At 52.9% G+C, this 15676-nt stretch overlaps 4 protein-coding genes across 4 annotated transcripts; all 4 read right to left on the reverse strand.

The window, feature by feature from the left end:
* Positions 1-692: 692 nt before the first annotated feature.
* On the reverse strand, positions 693-2894 carry SPBR_08228 (sialidase-like protein; the record flags this gene model as incomplete). Its single annotated transcript, XM_040766466.1, has 1 exon — positions 693-2894. One exon carries the CDS (start codon positions 2892-2894, stop codon positions 693-695), a length of 2202 nt encoding a protein of 733 aa, XP_040614296.1.
* A 4882-nt stretch (positions 2895-7776) lies between these two features.
* SPBR_08279 (uncharacterized protein) lies at positions 7777-9715 on the reverse strand (the record flags this gene model as incomplete). Its single annotated transcript, XM_040766517.1, has 3 exons — positions 7777-8282; positions 8419-8752; positions 8867-9715. The coding sequence occupies 3 exons, from the start codon at positions 9713-9715 to the stop codon at positions 7777-7779; spliced, it is 1689 nt and encodes a 562-aa protein (XP_040614297.1).
* A 277-nt stretch (positions 9716-9992) lies between these two features.
* SPBR_08200 (uncharacterized protein) lies at positions 9993-12331 on the reverse strand (the record flags this gene model as incomplete). The annotated part of the gene is made up of 4 exons (XM_040766438.1): positions 9993-10055; positions 10109-11727; positions 11799-12224; positions 12301-12331. The coding sequence occupies 4 exons, from the start codon at positions 12329-12331 to the stop codon at positions 9993-9995; spliced, it is 2139 nt and encodes a 712-aa protein (XP_040614298.1).
* Positions 12332-13691: 1360 nt separating this feature from the next.
* On the reverse strand, positions 13692-14635 carry SPBR_08599 (uncharacterized protein; the record flags this gene model as incomplete). Its single annotated transcript, XM_040766837.1, has 2 exons — positions 13692-14462; positions 14531-14635. The coding sequence occupies 2 exons, from the start codon at positions 14633-14635 to the stop codon at positions 13692-13694; spliced, it is 876 nt and encodes a 291-aa protein (XP_040614299.1).
* Positions 14636-15676: the final 1041 nt, after the last annotated feature.

Consider the following 15676-nt stretch of genomic DNA (forward strand, 5'->3'; position numbering starts at 1 on the left):
TGGTCTGGAATGTGGACGGCCACTGGGTCGCCGCCAAAAGGTGGGGTTGTGACGACGAAAACAGCGAGAGGGGAAGGAGACCAACAGTCGCAGCTTCTTTGTCCGGGGCCCTGGTTGGTGACATCACATCCGCGTTGTTTGTAGTGGAGACGTAGGGACAGCTCCAGGACCTGTTGAGCTGTTGAACGAACAACCCCTCCAGTGTCCTCCAAAACTGACTTTTGATATTGGCTGAGATTGGCTAGTTTGCCACCGCCAGGAACACCTCCCTAGTCAACTTTATATTGCAGTAACGGCAACGGCACCGATTTTGTCTCGAAACTAGACCAGGTTCTGTCATGATTTCTCATTTGGAAATCCCCCTCATGGGTCACAGTAATTCATTTACTATTGTAGGTTTCTATATCATAAAATACTTGATACTTCAAGTCTTAGGCCTGCTATCCTCTTCAACACAGTCCTTACCATGTCCAAGCCCGTTCAAGTCCAATGAAGCTCATCAATAATATAAAGAAAGAATAAAGTTAAAATCGAAAGTGAAAACGAGACAATTAGAGCACTTGTAAGGACCAGCCAATGCCCATGTAAGTAAGTAGTGACGAAAAGAAGCAAACATGGATGAGTTAGGATAGAGAAAGACATTACACGTCATGAGTCGTCAAAATACATCCGCATTTTCAAACCCCATCCACTCAATGGGCTCCATTGTACCGCACACCGCGGCGGCCCATCTCCTTGCGGCCGACAGCATCTTCCGGCATCACCCAACCCCGCGCCCGCTTGGCAGTACGCTTCTCGGCAAGCTGCGGCGGCGGCATCCAGGAATCACGAGGTGCAGCTTTACGGCGCGTACCCTCAGCGGGAGCGCCGATGTGCGTGCTATATGAACAGAGGAGAGGCATCGACGATGCTGCTGAAGGAGATACAGCGGCAGCCGCCATCTCGTCACTTGCCAGCATACAGAGACCCCACAGTGCCAGGCCGGCTGTCAGGGGCGTCTCCGCAAGCCCATCCTTTATGTCATCATCAACTGCTTGGGAGCTCACGGTCGTCTTGGCCAAGGGAACACTGGCAACCTCCAGCTGGCCGAACTGTGGCGTGGTCTCGGTGCCATTGCGCACGATGACAAGCTCGATCTCGGTGATCAGGAAACCGTAGCGACAGCTGTGCTCGCGCATCAGGTGGTGCAAGTGGGCCAGCCCGCGCAAGTACTCGACACGCTTAATGTTTCCTTCGGCGCGCATGCCAGTGTTGAAGCGGTCGAAGCTCTTAACAAGGCCGACAACGCGAGCGGTGGGCTTGCCACCGAAAAGCGCAGCAGCGGGGGCACTGTCGCCAGCCACATGACCAACAAAGAACTCATCGTAGGTCGAGGCAGTAGCGGCGTCGACGGATGCAGTCGAAGATGTCAGCTGAATCGGGCGCGATGACGAGAAGGCGAGCGCGGCATTGATGCGGGGCAGGTAATGCGCAGCACACAGGTTGTGCAGGTCCGACTCTGTCTCCGGGTGGATGCTGCGGGCAGGCGCGTGCGGCGTCGGCAGGAGTGACACAGGGATGGGGCACGTCAATACAGAAGATGCACCGGGCAAAGCCGACAGGTTCGGCATTGTAAAGGATGACCAGGGGCGCACCTGGCGCACATCCCACCAATAATGCTTGGTGTTGGGGTCCCGAAGAGGGAACGATATGGTGCGCACCAAGGCAGGAGCTGGATTGGGCGCCGTCAAGTATGTCACCAGCGAGGTGGTCGGTCCTGATGTAGCGGGAGCCGATGTGGCTGATGGTGGCGTAGCTGTGATGACGGGCAACGTCACTGGGATAGAGAGGGGTCCCGGCAAGACCACGGGCTCGGGCGAGGCGGACTCCACCGATAGCGGAGAAGTCTCCCGCGGCATGTACTGCTGAGGCTGTTGTTCCTGGTCCCGGTACAGGTATGTCTCGCTCTCCTGGCTGCTGCCATCCGCGGCCATGTAGTTGGTTGGCACGGTGCCTGGGTACGGCGCAAAGCCATAATCATAATCGAACTTGCCATCCAAAGTGAAGCTGCCATCAAGGCTGCATGTCGAAGCACGACGACTGTGGATGGAGTCGCTCTGGTGGTGATGGTGGTGTTGCTGCTGCTGCGGGAAAGCAGACTGCGTAAGCTGTGACAGTTGCGTCGATGACTGAACAAAGTTGGCAGGAGAGCACAGCAGCGTAGGCGGTGGGGGTGTCGACTCGAAAACGGACACGGGCGTCACAGCCCTCGCCGACGCAGCTTGCTCCTGAGTGTTGTCGACAGAAAACGACCGAGAAGCGTTGAAAGGCACAACCGAGTCTGGGTTCGTGAGGCTGCGCATATGGCGTGAGGCAGCCGCTACAGATGCAGCATACGGCTTCTTGGGTGTGGCGAGAGCACTTCGACGTCGGTTAACAGAGGTCGTAGAACGGCTCCTGGTGCTACCGCTTCCAGGCGTCATCGGGACAGGCGAGGCACGAGCACGCTTGAGAGGTGCCGTGGCAATGGTAGCGTCTTCAGGCCCTAGCGCTTGGTCCTGGGACCTGATCTTAGGGAGTAGCAAGGGGCCGTGAGTGCGGATAGGTGACCGAACCGGCGTGCTGTTTCGAGTGCTGGGTGCGGAAACAGCTGGGGTAGTCAGGAATGCCTCGGAAGGAGTCGACGAGGTATATGAGTAGGCAGAGTAAGCCGAGCATTGGGAGCTGGAGCGCACATGGCCGTGTCCATGATGATTGCCGCCGTTGTTTCCACCATAGGGTTGAAAGGGAATTTCCAACAGCGAGGAGGGATTGTAAGAGAAGGAGTGGGAGACGGCCGGCGGCGGCGGCGTGGCCGGGTCACACGACGGGAAGGTAAAGTCAAAAGCAGCGTCCGCTGCCAGAGAAGACGACATGATACAGGACTTGACGAGGATAAAAAGATCTAACTGTACGTCTCCGGGACGGCAATGAAGAAAATTAGGAATTATTGGTGATGACAGGGCAAGGAGACCAGCTCCAAGGAAGATAGTCGACAAAAGAAATGAAGGGAAAATCGAAAGGTGATGGTCACAAGAGGAACCTGTTAATATCAGGCCTGAAAGTGAGGCCAGGGGAAATGGCCGATGTAAATAGAGGAAGACGAGAAATGCTGATGGTCATCAACAGAGCCAAGGCGAGTTAGATGGGAAGCGGAGGAGAGGTCAAGAAGTTCAAAAACGACCATGAACACGAAGCTAAGGTTGGATGAGGATGGGACAGGAGGGGGAGGACTGGATGAGAGGAGAGGATATCGAGAAGACGGGAAAGCAGGAGGGGAGGAGGCAAGATACTTATCCTCAAGACACTGCAGGTCGGGACAAACGACAGGCTGAGAGGGCGAGGAGAGGACGACGAGGAGGAGCAAAGGAAAGGCAGAGAGGGGGTGTGCAGGGCGTGGGAACAGCTGCACCTCGACGGTAGTTTCTCAAGACATCGACTTACCCGCGTAAGGGGGGTACGTAGTTGGCCGGCATCGTAGGCCGTGATCCTGGTCGCGTTCGTGGCCGCGTTGGACGACGCATTCGCATCGTCGTCGCCGCGGCCGTTTGCGCGTTAGGGCTAGACACCCGAAACTCTGAAACGCGAGACTAAAAAAAGGAACTGCAGTCACTGCAACACTTGGCCAGACCATGCTGCAGCAGATGAATTCTCCATACAAACATACACGCTCGGCAATATCAGCAGCCGCGCTGGCGGGGCATTCGAGAGATGGTGGACAAAGGAAGCAAACTTCTCGCTATTTGCTCATTTGGGCCGCTTGACCTGGCCAACTGGGATATTGTCCAAAAGGAATTTGGCGCTGGGAAGGACCGGGACCAGGAGACAGGAAACAGAGAGGTAAGACACTTCAAACATGATGTTAAAAGTGGATGAAAACAACGAAGACGGATAAGTGACAGTCAACAACTCAAGAAGGAATGAGAGGAAACGGATATCGAAAAGGTACGTACCGCCCAGTTGATCCAAACTTTTTTCCTTCTGGGGCAGACAATGCTATTACAAGGCGAGCAGGGGTGTGTAAGTGGTCCAGAATCGTTCACGCAACAGCCAACCACAGCAGAGGAACATGCCGCGCTGGGTAGTGTTGAGGAACCTTCCCAGGTTGCTGCCCAAAATAAGAACGGGAAAAAAAAAAAAACGAGGTGTCGTACTGGTCTCCTGGTGTAATGAGGCGTGCGGTCAAAGCTCCAAATGGACTCTCGACAGGTCAGAAACAGAACAAGACAATTGAAAAACGAGCTTCGGACACGGTGCGATGGGAAGCTAAGGCCTGGGGTTTGGGACATTGCTGCAGATCCACTCGCTGGCGGCTTCTGTTTGCTCTCAGTGCTGATGTCGACGAGCTAAAATATGCACGTTGTGTGGGGCATAAAGCAACCCTCCTCTTGCACCCGCAGCTTCTCTGCAGGCCGCTACCGATTGCTTCTTTCTTTCTGTACATTCGTACCCCGTTTGTTTCGTGTTCCCGGTGCCGATTTGGTACATGTCTGTCTCGTTGCGTCTCCTAATTAACCATCTCTGACTCACAGACGAACACATGGCATGTACCGGAACGGCAAGGGTCATGAGGTCGAAGGGAGCAACGTAAAGATACACGTGGGGTTGGACGCGGGAGACGGGGCATGGGATCAAGTCGTGAAGGTGTCTGAAGCCCAAGAGAAGTCGAAAGCTGCGACGTGTTGGGTTCGCGATACGTTGGCGCCACTTTGGTGGACGTGATGGTTTGCCAAGCAGCGCTGCAGTTTGTGGAAAGATATGAAGGTACGGGCTTGCGCATCACGTGTGAATCCAAGCCAACCCAATCGTTTTCAATCCTTTTTTTTATATCGAAAACCTTCATTCTCACTCGACCAGTGTTTTACTCCATTTCTCCATCCCGTCCACTTGTTGTCTATTCTGCATGAAACGCAATCTCGTTCCCTCTATTTTTAACAGGCTGCCCAGCCAGGGTTTGGCAGGCAAGTCGTGAAAGAACCTTTCGGTGCATCATCCAGACAAATGTATTTCAGATTGGAGTAAGGAGACCCGCGCTTGCTTCAGATCCACAAACATGACACAGGCGCCATGGCACCAAAATAGGACGGCAGCGGGCTTGCTTGCTGGGCAATTCAGTTGTGGCTGAGTCCTGCAGTATTGGGGAAAGTAGACGATCGTCTACGACACTTTTTCGAAGAGATTGCAGCGGCAAGCTTATCCAATGTTGTGATAGAGATGACTTTTTCACCATAAAAGATGTGGCGCTCCTCAGAACCTTCCCCCTGCTATACAGGGATATACACCCGCCCGCTCACTAAAAAAAGAACGAAGCGCGCGGGAAAGAGAGGCTGTCATGGCCCAGCCATGCATCAAGCTGGGCGTAAAGTACCTTACAGGCATAAAAGCGGCACAACGATACATCAGGAATGTGAACATTCTTAATAAGATGGGTACAAATTCGACACCGCATACGACTTACGATGCACTCCATAGTCTGCAATAACAAAGCCAACACCAGGAGTCACGTCTACTGTATCAACTTCAGTGCTTTTCTACACACCTAGAAGTTGTATTGGCAGTGCTTCCCAGCAGCCTACTAAAGAGGTCACTGGCGCCCAGGTATTTACAGACGGATGTGCGGTGGAACATAACACAACTTCTCGGGTAAAAATGTTCGTCAGAGGTCGCCTCGGCGTCAGTTGTTACGATTTACCAAAAGCATCAAGAAAATGCAATATGTGTAGGGGCCTTGTGGCCGGGCCATGTCTACTGTCGCATGTTGGCTTTTGCACTCCATGCAGTCTTTTTACATTTCATATGGGCCGCGGCTCCTTACCTCCACAAAGTCAGTGGTTGTATTGTCTTCGGTGAAAGACATACACAAGCGCCAGCTCAAACTGCACCGGGCCGCCACCGTTAGACAGCCAGCATTCCCGGGGACACATCCGAGCAGGAATTCTACAGCGGCAACGGACAAAAATGAGTGCGTGTGTGAGAGAGAAACTGAGAGAGACGGAGAATGTGCATTGCATGTCTGCGGTCCGTCTCCTTCGACTGTCAGTGGCCTGTTTGTGGCCAGAATGATCTGCCGTGCCTTGTTTTCAGGTGTGTGCTTTGTATCCAGGGGTCACTATCCATACAGCCATGGCCTGTCGCTTAGCGATTTTCGCCTGTAAAATGCTTCCTGTTATTGTCCTACAACATCCCGCCATGACAGGCGCCTCACTTTGCACAGCCACGCTGGGCGCCAAACAGACAAAAGTAGGCCGTCCCAAAAGTCGCTGGCCTCCTGCAATCCCGTCCAGGACACACATGCAGCCCTATCCGCCCATAGAAGGTAGCATCAAGAGCGCAAGGTAAAGCCATCCGACAAATATACGTCTGCCACCAAAGCGTTGGCCGGCTTACAGGCCATGCTTCATGAGCAGCGAAATTACTGAGCGTCAAAGGAGAAAGACAGGAAGAATGATCACCTGGCAAGCCCTGGCGAGGACGACAGAAGCTGTAGCCGCGCGCGCTGAGCTCTGTTTACGCGCCCATTCTGTCTTCCACCAGCGCCAAACTGATCCTATGATCTGATTGGCCAAATTTAGCTAGCCAAACAGACACTCTGATACGTTTCTTGATTTCCATTTTTGGAAATACCGCCACCGCCATTTTCCTTGTCACTCTCCAAGGTTGGCCAACTGCATCGATTTCGGGTGTTCGTTTTTGTTTCGTTTCATGATGCCTTCGTGACCCGGGCAATGCAATACTACTTAAAAATCTGTTGCCCTTTTCCTGCTCCGATTTTACGTTGCACTTCGCTCTCACCCCAGCTATGACTCACAGCTGCAGAGGTTACCCTTAGCCCGGCAGGAGCTACTGCACCTCCTGTGCCTCAGCCCCGCATTTCCCGTCCAACGCGTCCGGCCACTCACCACGCGCCAACCCCGCGTCAATTCCGTGTCGCCTCCGCGTCACCGCCGCGTGGGGCCGGATGTTCCGCCTCTTCGCTGCCATACAGACGCGTCTCGTCTCGGAGAAAGACGAGACGCGTCCCGTTTAAATGCGTGTCACCCCCCGGACTGCTGGTCCAACACCACCACAAACCCACCCATCCTTCCTGCGGAACGGCACATCGACTACACTCGTTCCACCACAATCACGCAGAGATTACTCTTTTTGCCTTCCCTTCGTCTGGCTGTGGTTCCTCTCCGTGTCCTTTTGAATGGATATCTCCACACCCTCCTTGGATCTTCGCCACTTCACGCCGTACGCGGTATTTTCAATTCTGATGCCGGAAAACAAGGCAGAAGTGGTTGACTAGTTCGCTGTGCTCTGATGCGCAAGTGTATCAAGTATGTGACGAACATTCCAGAATTGGCCAGTTGTAGAGTACTGTCTGTATGCCTGGCTAAACAACATGGGTATCTATATCCAACCGATTCGGCCGCCGGCCATGAGAATCACACTCCAGGGATAAAGGGAAGAAGAATTAAAAGCGCACGGTTCAAATAATGGAGGGGTAGGTAGCGTCTGGACGTTTGCTCGGTCCGTTTTCTTCTCGTCTCACAGAGGTAACCGTCTTCCATCCTTGACGGTCTGACATGACAAAGAAAATAATTATGTGGTTGCCGAGCGTGCCGCCTTGTGCCGTTCTGTGCCTAACATTCACCACTGCCGATGCCTGTGTCTATCACGTTGTGACTCATTGTGGTGACCGCCTCGCTCGGCCCTGCCCAGTTGTCCGAAGAACATGGGACTTTCCACTTTTGGCTCCCGTTTTTCGCCGCTGGCCTAGCAAACCCGAGACGCAGTCGCCGAAGGCACCTCCATCGGTTGCTGGACACATCGTAGGGCACGCTTCATTGCCTCGAGACGGTCTTGTTCTTGCACGAGCATGCCTCGTGCCAGGTCCCGGATTGCTCGTCGCCCAATTCGTTCGTGCATGTCCTGCCAACCTGCGAGCTCGGCAGCAACAGTTTGCTGCGAGGACCGAAGCTCGCGCGATAAATCCTCGCTAGCGGCCTCGCTCTGACGAGCCCGCTCTTCTCGCTCCTCTTTCAGTCGCTGCCGCGCGTCGTCGAGAAGCCCCAACGGCCATCGCGTAGACCGGTTCATTGACTGGTACTCCCGTTCAGCTTGCTTGCGGGCCGCCTGGATTTGGAGAATGAGACGGGGTGGGCGGCCTAAGGCCACGAGTATGGCCTCCACTGTCGATTGGATAGCTAGGAAGGCAGCTCGAAATTGGACGTGTGCATTCGCCTGAGGAACTGCAAGTGCGCGCACGTAGCACTCCATGGCTGCAGTATGGGTTGCCGGAAGAAAAGAAATAAATCCTACTTCCCTGCTGAGAAAGGCGCCAGCATCACGAAGGTCTACAGTCCAGATGTTAATCAGATAGTTGCCCAGACGGATTCAAATCGAAGATACACATACCAGAGGAGGCTATGCTGACTGCATTCGCCCGCCGCATCACGCTCTTGGTCGAATGATTCACCCCGCGTACCAGCTCGCGCGCGTGGTCCACAAACTGTTCAACCTCACGTATGTCGTTCAGTGGTTCCAGCTCGTCACGCACCTTTTCGGCGCGGGTTTCTGCTTTGAGCCTGCTCCGCTGGGCCATCATATCAGGTTGGATATCAGGAACAAGAATGAATTCCCACAACATCTCGTGCTGCGCAAATGTCGGATGCATGATCATCATGCGCAAGAACCAGTCCATACGAAGCTGTAAGTCTTTCAACATGGCCCTACTCGGCTTGGAGGGAATCTGGAAAGGTGAGCGGAGGCCCGCTACAGACGGAATCCAAGAAGCCGGATTCTCTAACGCAAGCAACCGTGTCAAGTGCTCAAAGTCAGTCTGGGATCGACGGCAAGTAGTAACCGCGTAGCTGACCGGCGAAACAGCATGTCCTGACTTGACGACGAACCGCACACTTGCATCCTCGACGAAATAAGAACGGACGACCGCTGTGGTCCGTATGTCTGGCCCCGAAGGCATCGATAAGAGCGTCAGGTCGTCAATCTTATTCCGCATTTCGTCATCCTTGGCCAGCTCCACTGCCGTTAGACCGCGTAGCTCTTTGGCGCCAATATCAACACGTGGGTCACGGAAGAGTGTTTGAACCATGGGCAACCGTCCGTATTTGCTGGCCACCATCAATGGCGTGAACATTTTGTCGTTCACTGCGTTGACATCCACATCGCAAAGCTGCAGAATACGAGCTGCGAGCTGCGTATGGTTGACAATGTGCAAGAGGGTGTTACCGCGCGCATCGACATGCTCACTAACATGTAGTCGTCCACTGTCGCTCTGTGTCGCTGTCGTGACCCGGATTCCTTCGCTGACCATCTCATAGTAAGCTTCGTGATCGTATGATCGGCAGAGTGCGAACAGTGGCGTCTGGCCTTTTTTGTCCCGCTGCCGCCAAGGCATCATTGGGCCATATGACTCAATTAAGAACGGCGCATGAAACAAGTAGTGTGCAACACTACGACCCCAAATATCTTGCAGCGAAAAATAGGCAGCCATTTGATCCGGTGTCACCTCGTCGGAGTCAGCCAGGATATTGATCACCGTCATAATCAGATCTTTGTTTCCCAGCTGAACAGCAGCACTCAACAGTGTTGTTTCCTCGTGGTTGACGTCGTCGAGTACAAAGCTCACCGGAAAGTAGGCCCGCAAGCTCAAATAGTATTTGAGGGTTTCGATCCGCTCGTTCTGCACTGCCATCATGAGGAGCGACTCGCCAAGCGAATTATGTGTTTTCGACAATCGTTCGACGGAAATGTCGCCTGCGATGCTGCCATCCATATTGCTGCCAAAACTGGTGGCACGAGAGCGATACTATATCTCCGAGCTGCTTGACATACTCCGCGTATCCAAAGCCACCCTTTTTGTTCGCTTTATGGGGAAGTGCAGCGAAAAGTCGACAGTGCCGTTATCGCCTCTATCCGCTTGAAATGGAAAAACATGTCCAAGACCAGAACCCCTGGAATACGCCTCGGCCTCAGAGAGAACCAACGAAGAACGGCGTGACGTTCTGGAAGATCGTGACGAACCGGGTGCCGAGCTATTTGAGAACCCAAAGCTCGTAAGAGATGACTGCCATTCACCACTAGAAACGCGCCGCGAACTGCTGTCCTCTTCTCCATTGTCGCTGTCGACATCTCCGGCTTCGACAGCGTCATCAGGACTCGGCTCCATAATGGCTTTGATTGCATCCAAATCACCCTTCGCCGTCGCCTCCCAGAGAGATTTGTTGCGCCGACTCGCGCGCCGAAGACCACTGGAGTCGCTTATCAGGTACGTAAGTACAGCTTCGAATGTGCTTAATGCATAGCCCATTTCGCCACCGTCAACATCATCTATGAAGATAAAGTGGCGCATGTAGATGAAGCGCGCCAAGAGGTGTCGCTGTTGCGCTCGAATGATAATGTATAGAAGAAGCGACACCAGTGTGTCGGCGTTGATCATAATGAGAGGCTTCTCGGTATTTGTCTGATTCGAGTCATCTCCAGTCGCATCTTTGTCGGTGACACTGCCGTCGCCCTTCGGAGGCGAGCTTGTGAGCCGGCTGACTGACTTTACAGTCGCTAAGAGAATAGACAGCATATCCTGCGGACATGCTGCTGTTGCTATTTTTCGAAACTCTTCCACAACACGGCCCAATGCGAGGGTCACTTCATGCTTCTTTCTGGGGCCGCCGTCGATGTCCATGCCGAGCTGCGACAAGTCAACGGAGTCCATTTGGCGAATCTTGGCTTCGAGTTCCAGGTCTTCTTGTCGTTTCAGGGCACTAAGGCGGGGGAAAATGATGTGGTGTAAATTTTCCGAAATGTACCGTTCAATCAGCCTCTCCACCAGAGGGCCTGTGAGATCCGTGGTCGCACCAAGATGAGACAGTTGTTGTTTGTCAACTCCTTGGAATATATCGATGGCCGTTGTGACGGCGGTTTCAAGAGAGGTCCGCATCGCATGCTCGTCATCGTCAGGATAAAAATCTTCGCTAACTTGGCTGCCGCTGTAAGTCGAAATATTTGAGCCGTTTCGGCTGTCCGTGCCATTGGCTGCAACAGATACATTCAAAACAACATGACTGCCATTACTGCCACCACTGTTGGCGCTCTCGACGCTGTTCGACTCCGCCGCTGCAGTATTGCCCTCTAGTAAACTTCGGCTCCTTTCCACAGGTTGGTCCTGGATCTTGGCCGGGGGCCTGGAGGGGTCTGCAACACTGTTCAAGCGTGCCTTTTTCATGGTTGCTTGTATGGAACCATCGAGTTCCGAGTCGGGAATATGGCTTGCTGTGGGCGGTGGAGGAAGGGTCTGCTCAAAAGCACTCGTAAACTCCCGATAGATTTTATCCAGGCCCGGTTGCATCTGGCGTGCGATAACAGGGAAGTGGTTCAAAAGATCGTGGAAGCTTTTGATATCCTTCTTTCGTGGTGTCGAAGGACCAGAGTCATCGCTGGTGCCGGATGCACTACCGATCTTGGATTGTTGCTGTTGGGTTTGAATTGGACCCCTCGGTGAAGCTTCCCCGGCAGCAGTCGCCGCCAAAGCATTGACAGTTGTGTTACTAGGTATGGTCCGTGGGAGAATCGCCGGAATCGTCGTGACCGGCTCCCAGTTGCCAAGAAGGGGTCGCGAAATATAGTAAATGAGCCATGGCTTTGGTTCCAGCGTGTCGGCGTACCAAATGGTGTCGCCAATCAAGGTGGCGTGATTCAAACTCTTGAAACCTGTGCATAGAATTCGTTAGCAACAGTCACCTTGCTGCTACCATAAAGTGGTCTTTAACTGGCATCCTAACCTTTGTTGCTGTAAACAAGGTTGTCCTTGATAACAACGCTGCGACCGTTGAAGGTGCCGTATGGTTTGGCCTTGCCACGCATCTCCCGTAGATTAACACCGCCATCCTTACCGCCGGCTGCATTGGCTGCTGCCGCTGCCACCCGGGGGTTGGGCATGCGGATGACATGGCTGGCAAGGAACTCATCCAGGTTCGGGAGCTCCGCCACGGCCGCGTTGCCAGACTCTACGTCGCGGCATGTCAGCAGCACCTCAGTTGTCGGGACCAACAAGATGTGATTGCTTGTCGGGTTGCACTGGGTCGGTAACGAGCTGTTGAAGAATGCAGCGAGGAATGGGTTCAGGGGGTAAGGCATCGTGTCGTCGACGGCCTTGAGGCTATGCGCAGTGGCCTCGGCACTGGAACAGTCGCTACTGTCGCGCAATCCTATCACAAGAGAGAGACTGGCGTGTCTTTTGCCTGTTGATGCCCGTACTGTGAACTCAGCGCTGGTTCATCCCACGGCGGGTGGCGCCGGCCGCTGTTCCTGGCATCAGGAGCGGGTAGGGCCCAGCAAGCAGAAAGGAGCTATGCCAGCTATGAAGGAGCTGTGGCTCGCCCTGCGTCTATCCAGCTCGATTGGTTCTGTGTCGTTCAAGCGGGTGTGGTGGAACAGGTCGTGCTCTTGGAAGGACAATGGTGAAATCCTATCGTGGGAATGTTAAGGACGGATTTGTTGTTTTCGATTTTCGACGCTTGATGCAGTCGTGGAAATGCAAGCCGCTGTAAAAATGGAGCCCGCAGCACTGACTTGAAGTCTTGTCCTCTATGGCTTGTCTTAAAATCCGCGGCCAGGGTGGTATTAACGGGGATCTAGGCAGGAACATGCCGTTCGCTGTGTATTGTTGGGTCGAGGCGGATGGATGATAGTTGCTTTTGTTGCTTCTGTTGTAATAATGGGCAGCTTTGCAATTAATGAGGGAAATCGCTAGGTCTGACGAATGCTCGGTATCTCTTCCCCACTGCTACAGGTTAGCAGCTCTTACCTAAACAGGGGCGAAGGAAAAACGGACCTGTGCCGTTTCTGCGGAACTACTGCCCAGAACAGTAACATAGCCAATCAAGAGGCCCTACCATATGAAATAAGCCCATGCATGTTCTTTCCTGGCCTTGGCCTCAGTACGGGCGCAATTGCCATAGGGCTTAACTCTGGCATCCTGACCAGGTTGGCGCCCTCGAGCTCCACTTTATTTGCAAGCTACCACTACAGCTAAGCAGCGTGTTTGTGATCAATATTCCACTACGAATGTAGACGGGACGCTTAGAGTGTCCAAACCTCTTTCTGATGTTTCTTGTTTGCCGGGAGCTTCCTTTGCCGTATGCCACAAGTCATGGTCCGTATGTAACAAATAAAATATTAATAACAAAGTAATATGCGACTAGAGAAGACCATGTTGAATTTTGATATGAATCAAATTTGCTCTAATTTTTAATTTTTTTATTCGTATATTTATCTTTCTTTTGTTTCCGTTGCCTTTCTTCGTTTAATTTTATATTAATACTTTGTTTAAGCTGACAATGAAGTGCCATTTTCTCAATAATATTTTAATCAGTCCCAGTGAAAGAATATGCTAAATTGCACATTACGGGAATAAACAAACTTAGTATGTGGTATCGACAAGCAGTCAAAACTCCTTGAGAACTCCGTGAACACCTTAAGTACCAAAAAATACAAGACTCGTAATTATGTACAATGAACCGAAAGGTAAGTGGGCGTTAGGCCATTCAGCAAAAGGAAAAAGAATAGGAAGATCATTGAGGAAAAGCAAAACGGGGACAAGAAAATAGGAAGAAGCCATGATGATGCAAAATACCGACCACGGTCTACACCTTCATTTTCTACCCATGTGGCAATTACATCGTAGGGACCCGCTCGGATGGCGGCATAGCATTGCCCGCAGAGTCCCGCGAGAAGCTGGTTCGCCCCTTCCCCTTGGTGCCGCTGCGTCGGCCAGACTGTATATCGGCGTCGCCTTCCTCAAAAGGCTCGGGGTGGTATTCGTCAGATGCTCGAGTGCCGGTCATACTGGACCGAGCGCTGGTTGGGGGGCTGTCCAAACCAACGAGGTGGATCTGATGTTGTGAAGACTGCCGAAGCATGCTTGTTCGTTCGCCATGCGCATCGTCATCATCGTCGTCGCCGTAGGCGCTGTAGGAATCTTCGTAACCGTTGCTGCCACCTCCTGGGTGCAGCAGCTCGCCATCTGCAGAATCGAACTCGGGCGGCTCCACCCACTCACGCGGAACCAAGCACGGGAGAGCCAACCCGATACTAGCAGCGCGGTTGAGCCATGCGGGACCAGGCCGCCCTGTCAATTTGCGACACAAAAAGGCCGTGAAGTGGTTACAGTTTTTTGTGAGCAGGTTGTAAGACGGGCCGTGGAACGCCTCCGAAGCACTGCGGATAATTGCGTCAATCTCAGCTGGCGTTGCCAATGTGAACCCTTGTAAGATCTCGCAGCGAAATGTGCCACCTGGGGGTTCATGGCGCGGGCTTGTCCAGTACACGCCTGTTATACCGTGGCGGTCGTGGCCCCCGTATGCGTACTCACGGCCGTTGATGACAACGCCAGAGTGAAGCAGGGATGTGCCCATGTGCCACAAAAGAGAGGACCACCGGCTAGGCTGAAGCAAGGAACTGGGTTAGTAAACGTACACCAAGAGTATGATTTTAGAAGAGTGGCGAAGCATACTGTGAGAAGATCGTAGACATTGATAACAATTTCGGTCTTTTGTAGCGACAGAGTCGACCGGTGCGAGGCGCGGGAAGATGTCTTCTTGTACTTCTTAGGAGCCATGCCTGGAGACGTGCATGAGCGTGAATGAGGATGGAATACAACGGCGCTCAAAGTTGCTTTGTTCAGTAGGATTGCCTGTGATGAAAAGCAGTAGGTCGCAGACAGACGAAGCTTCCAGAGAAGACGCGAAAAAGCGGAATGTTCTCAAATATCGACTGTAGCAGTCTGGTATATGATCAAAGCCTGCGAAGTCGAAGAGGTAAAGAGTGTGAGAAAGGAGCTCTTCCAAGATGAAACGAACGCAATGCCACAATCCGTTGGTAGAGACTGGCAAAAGTAGACTGCGCCTGACTGTAGCTATAGTGGTAAAAAAGGGACGGTTTAAACGATCGGTTGGCTCACGTACAAAGACAATCGAGCTCAGAGTGTGTAAAGTTCTTCGCGAGTTTGTTGACGAAGAGAGGCATGTTCTTTTGAAAGAGAGAAGAGAGAGGGGCGAGGTTAAAAGATGCAGCATTACAAGGCTCACTCCGGAAGGTGCCTATCAAATTGGCCTGGCCGCAGCAAACTTGCCAAACCGAGCATGACGCAGCCCAGTGGTAGCTGAATGCGGATGTACTAGGCAAAAGCGTGGTTTGGCCCACCCTTGACTAGGCGAGGCGAAGCGGGAGACCGGAAGAAATGTTTGTCCATCGCCGGGTCTTGACAAGTTCACTAGACATCAGCCTCGATGCAGCCTCTCCTTTAATGCCCCACCTTTGCATTGAGATGGCGCTCCACTACGCAGTATACTGGTCCCGCCAAAAAAGCAGAGCGGCTGGGGAGAGATCCCAAGTTCATGCAAAAAAATTTGCTTCATTACAAGCTCGTTAGAAAACACATCTGCAACAATACATTCAATCCCCCAGCACACGCACCGCCCTTTTCCGTAGAGAAGGAATTTTCTCTCCTCTTCTTCGCTCTTTTCTACCTGTGTATTTCATTTAGGGGGCCTTGAGGCTGGAAACAGCCAGCCTACCCCACGGTCGCCCAAGACGTCGGCATTCACCTGTCTTCGCCCGTGCGCTGGTTCAACGTACTCGTTCGCACAACCGCTTTTCC

The sequence above is a fragment of the Sporothrix brasiliensis genome (assembly GCF_000820605.1).
Source record: "Sporothrix brasiliensis 5110 chromosome Unknown Cont22, whole genome shotgun sequence".
Classification (NCBI taxonomy): Eukaryota; Fungi; Ascomycota; class Sordariomycetes; order Ophiostomatales; family Ophiostomataceae; genus Sporothrix; species Sporothrix brasiliensis.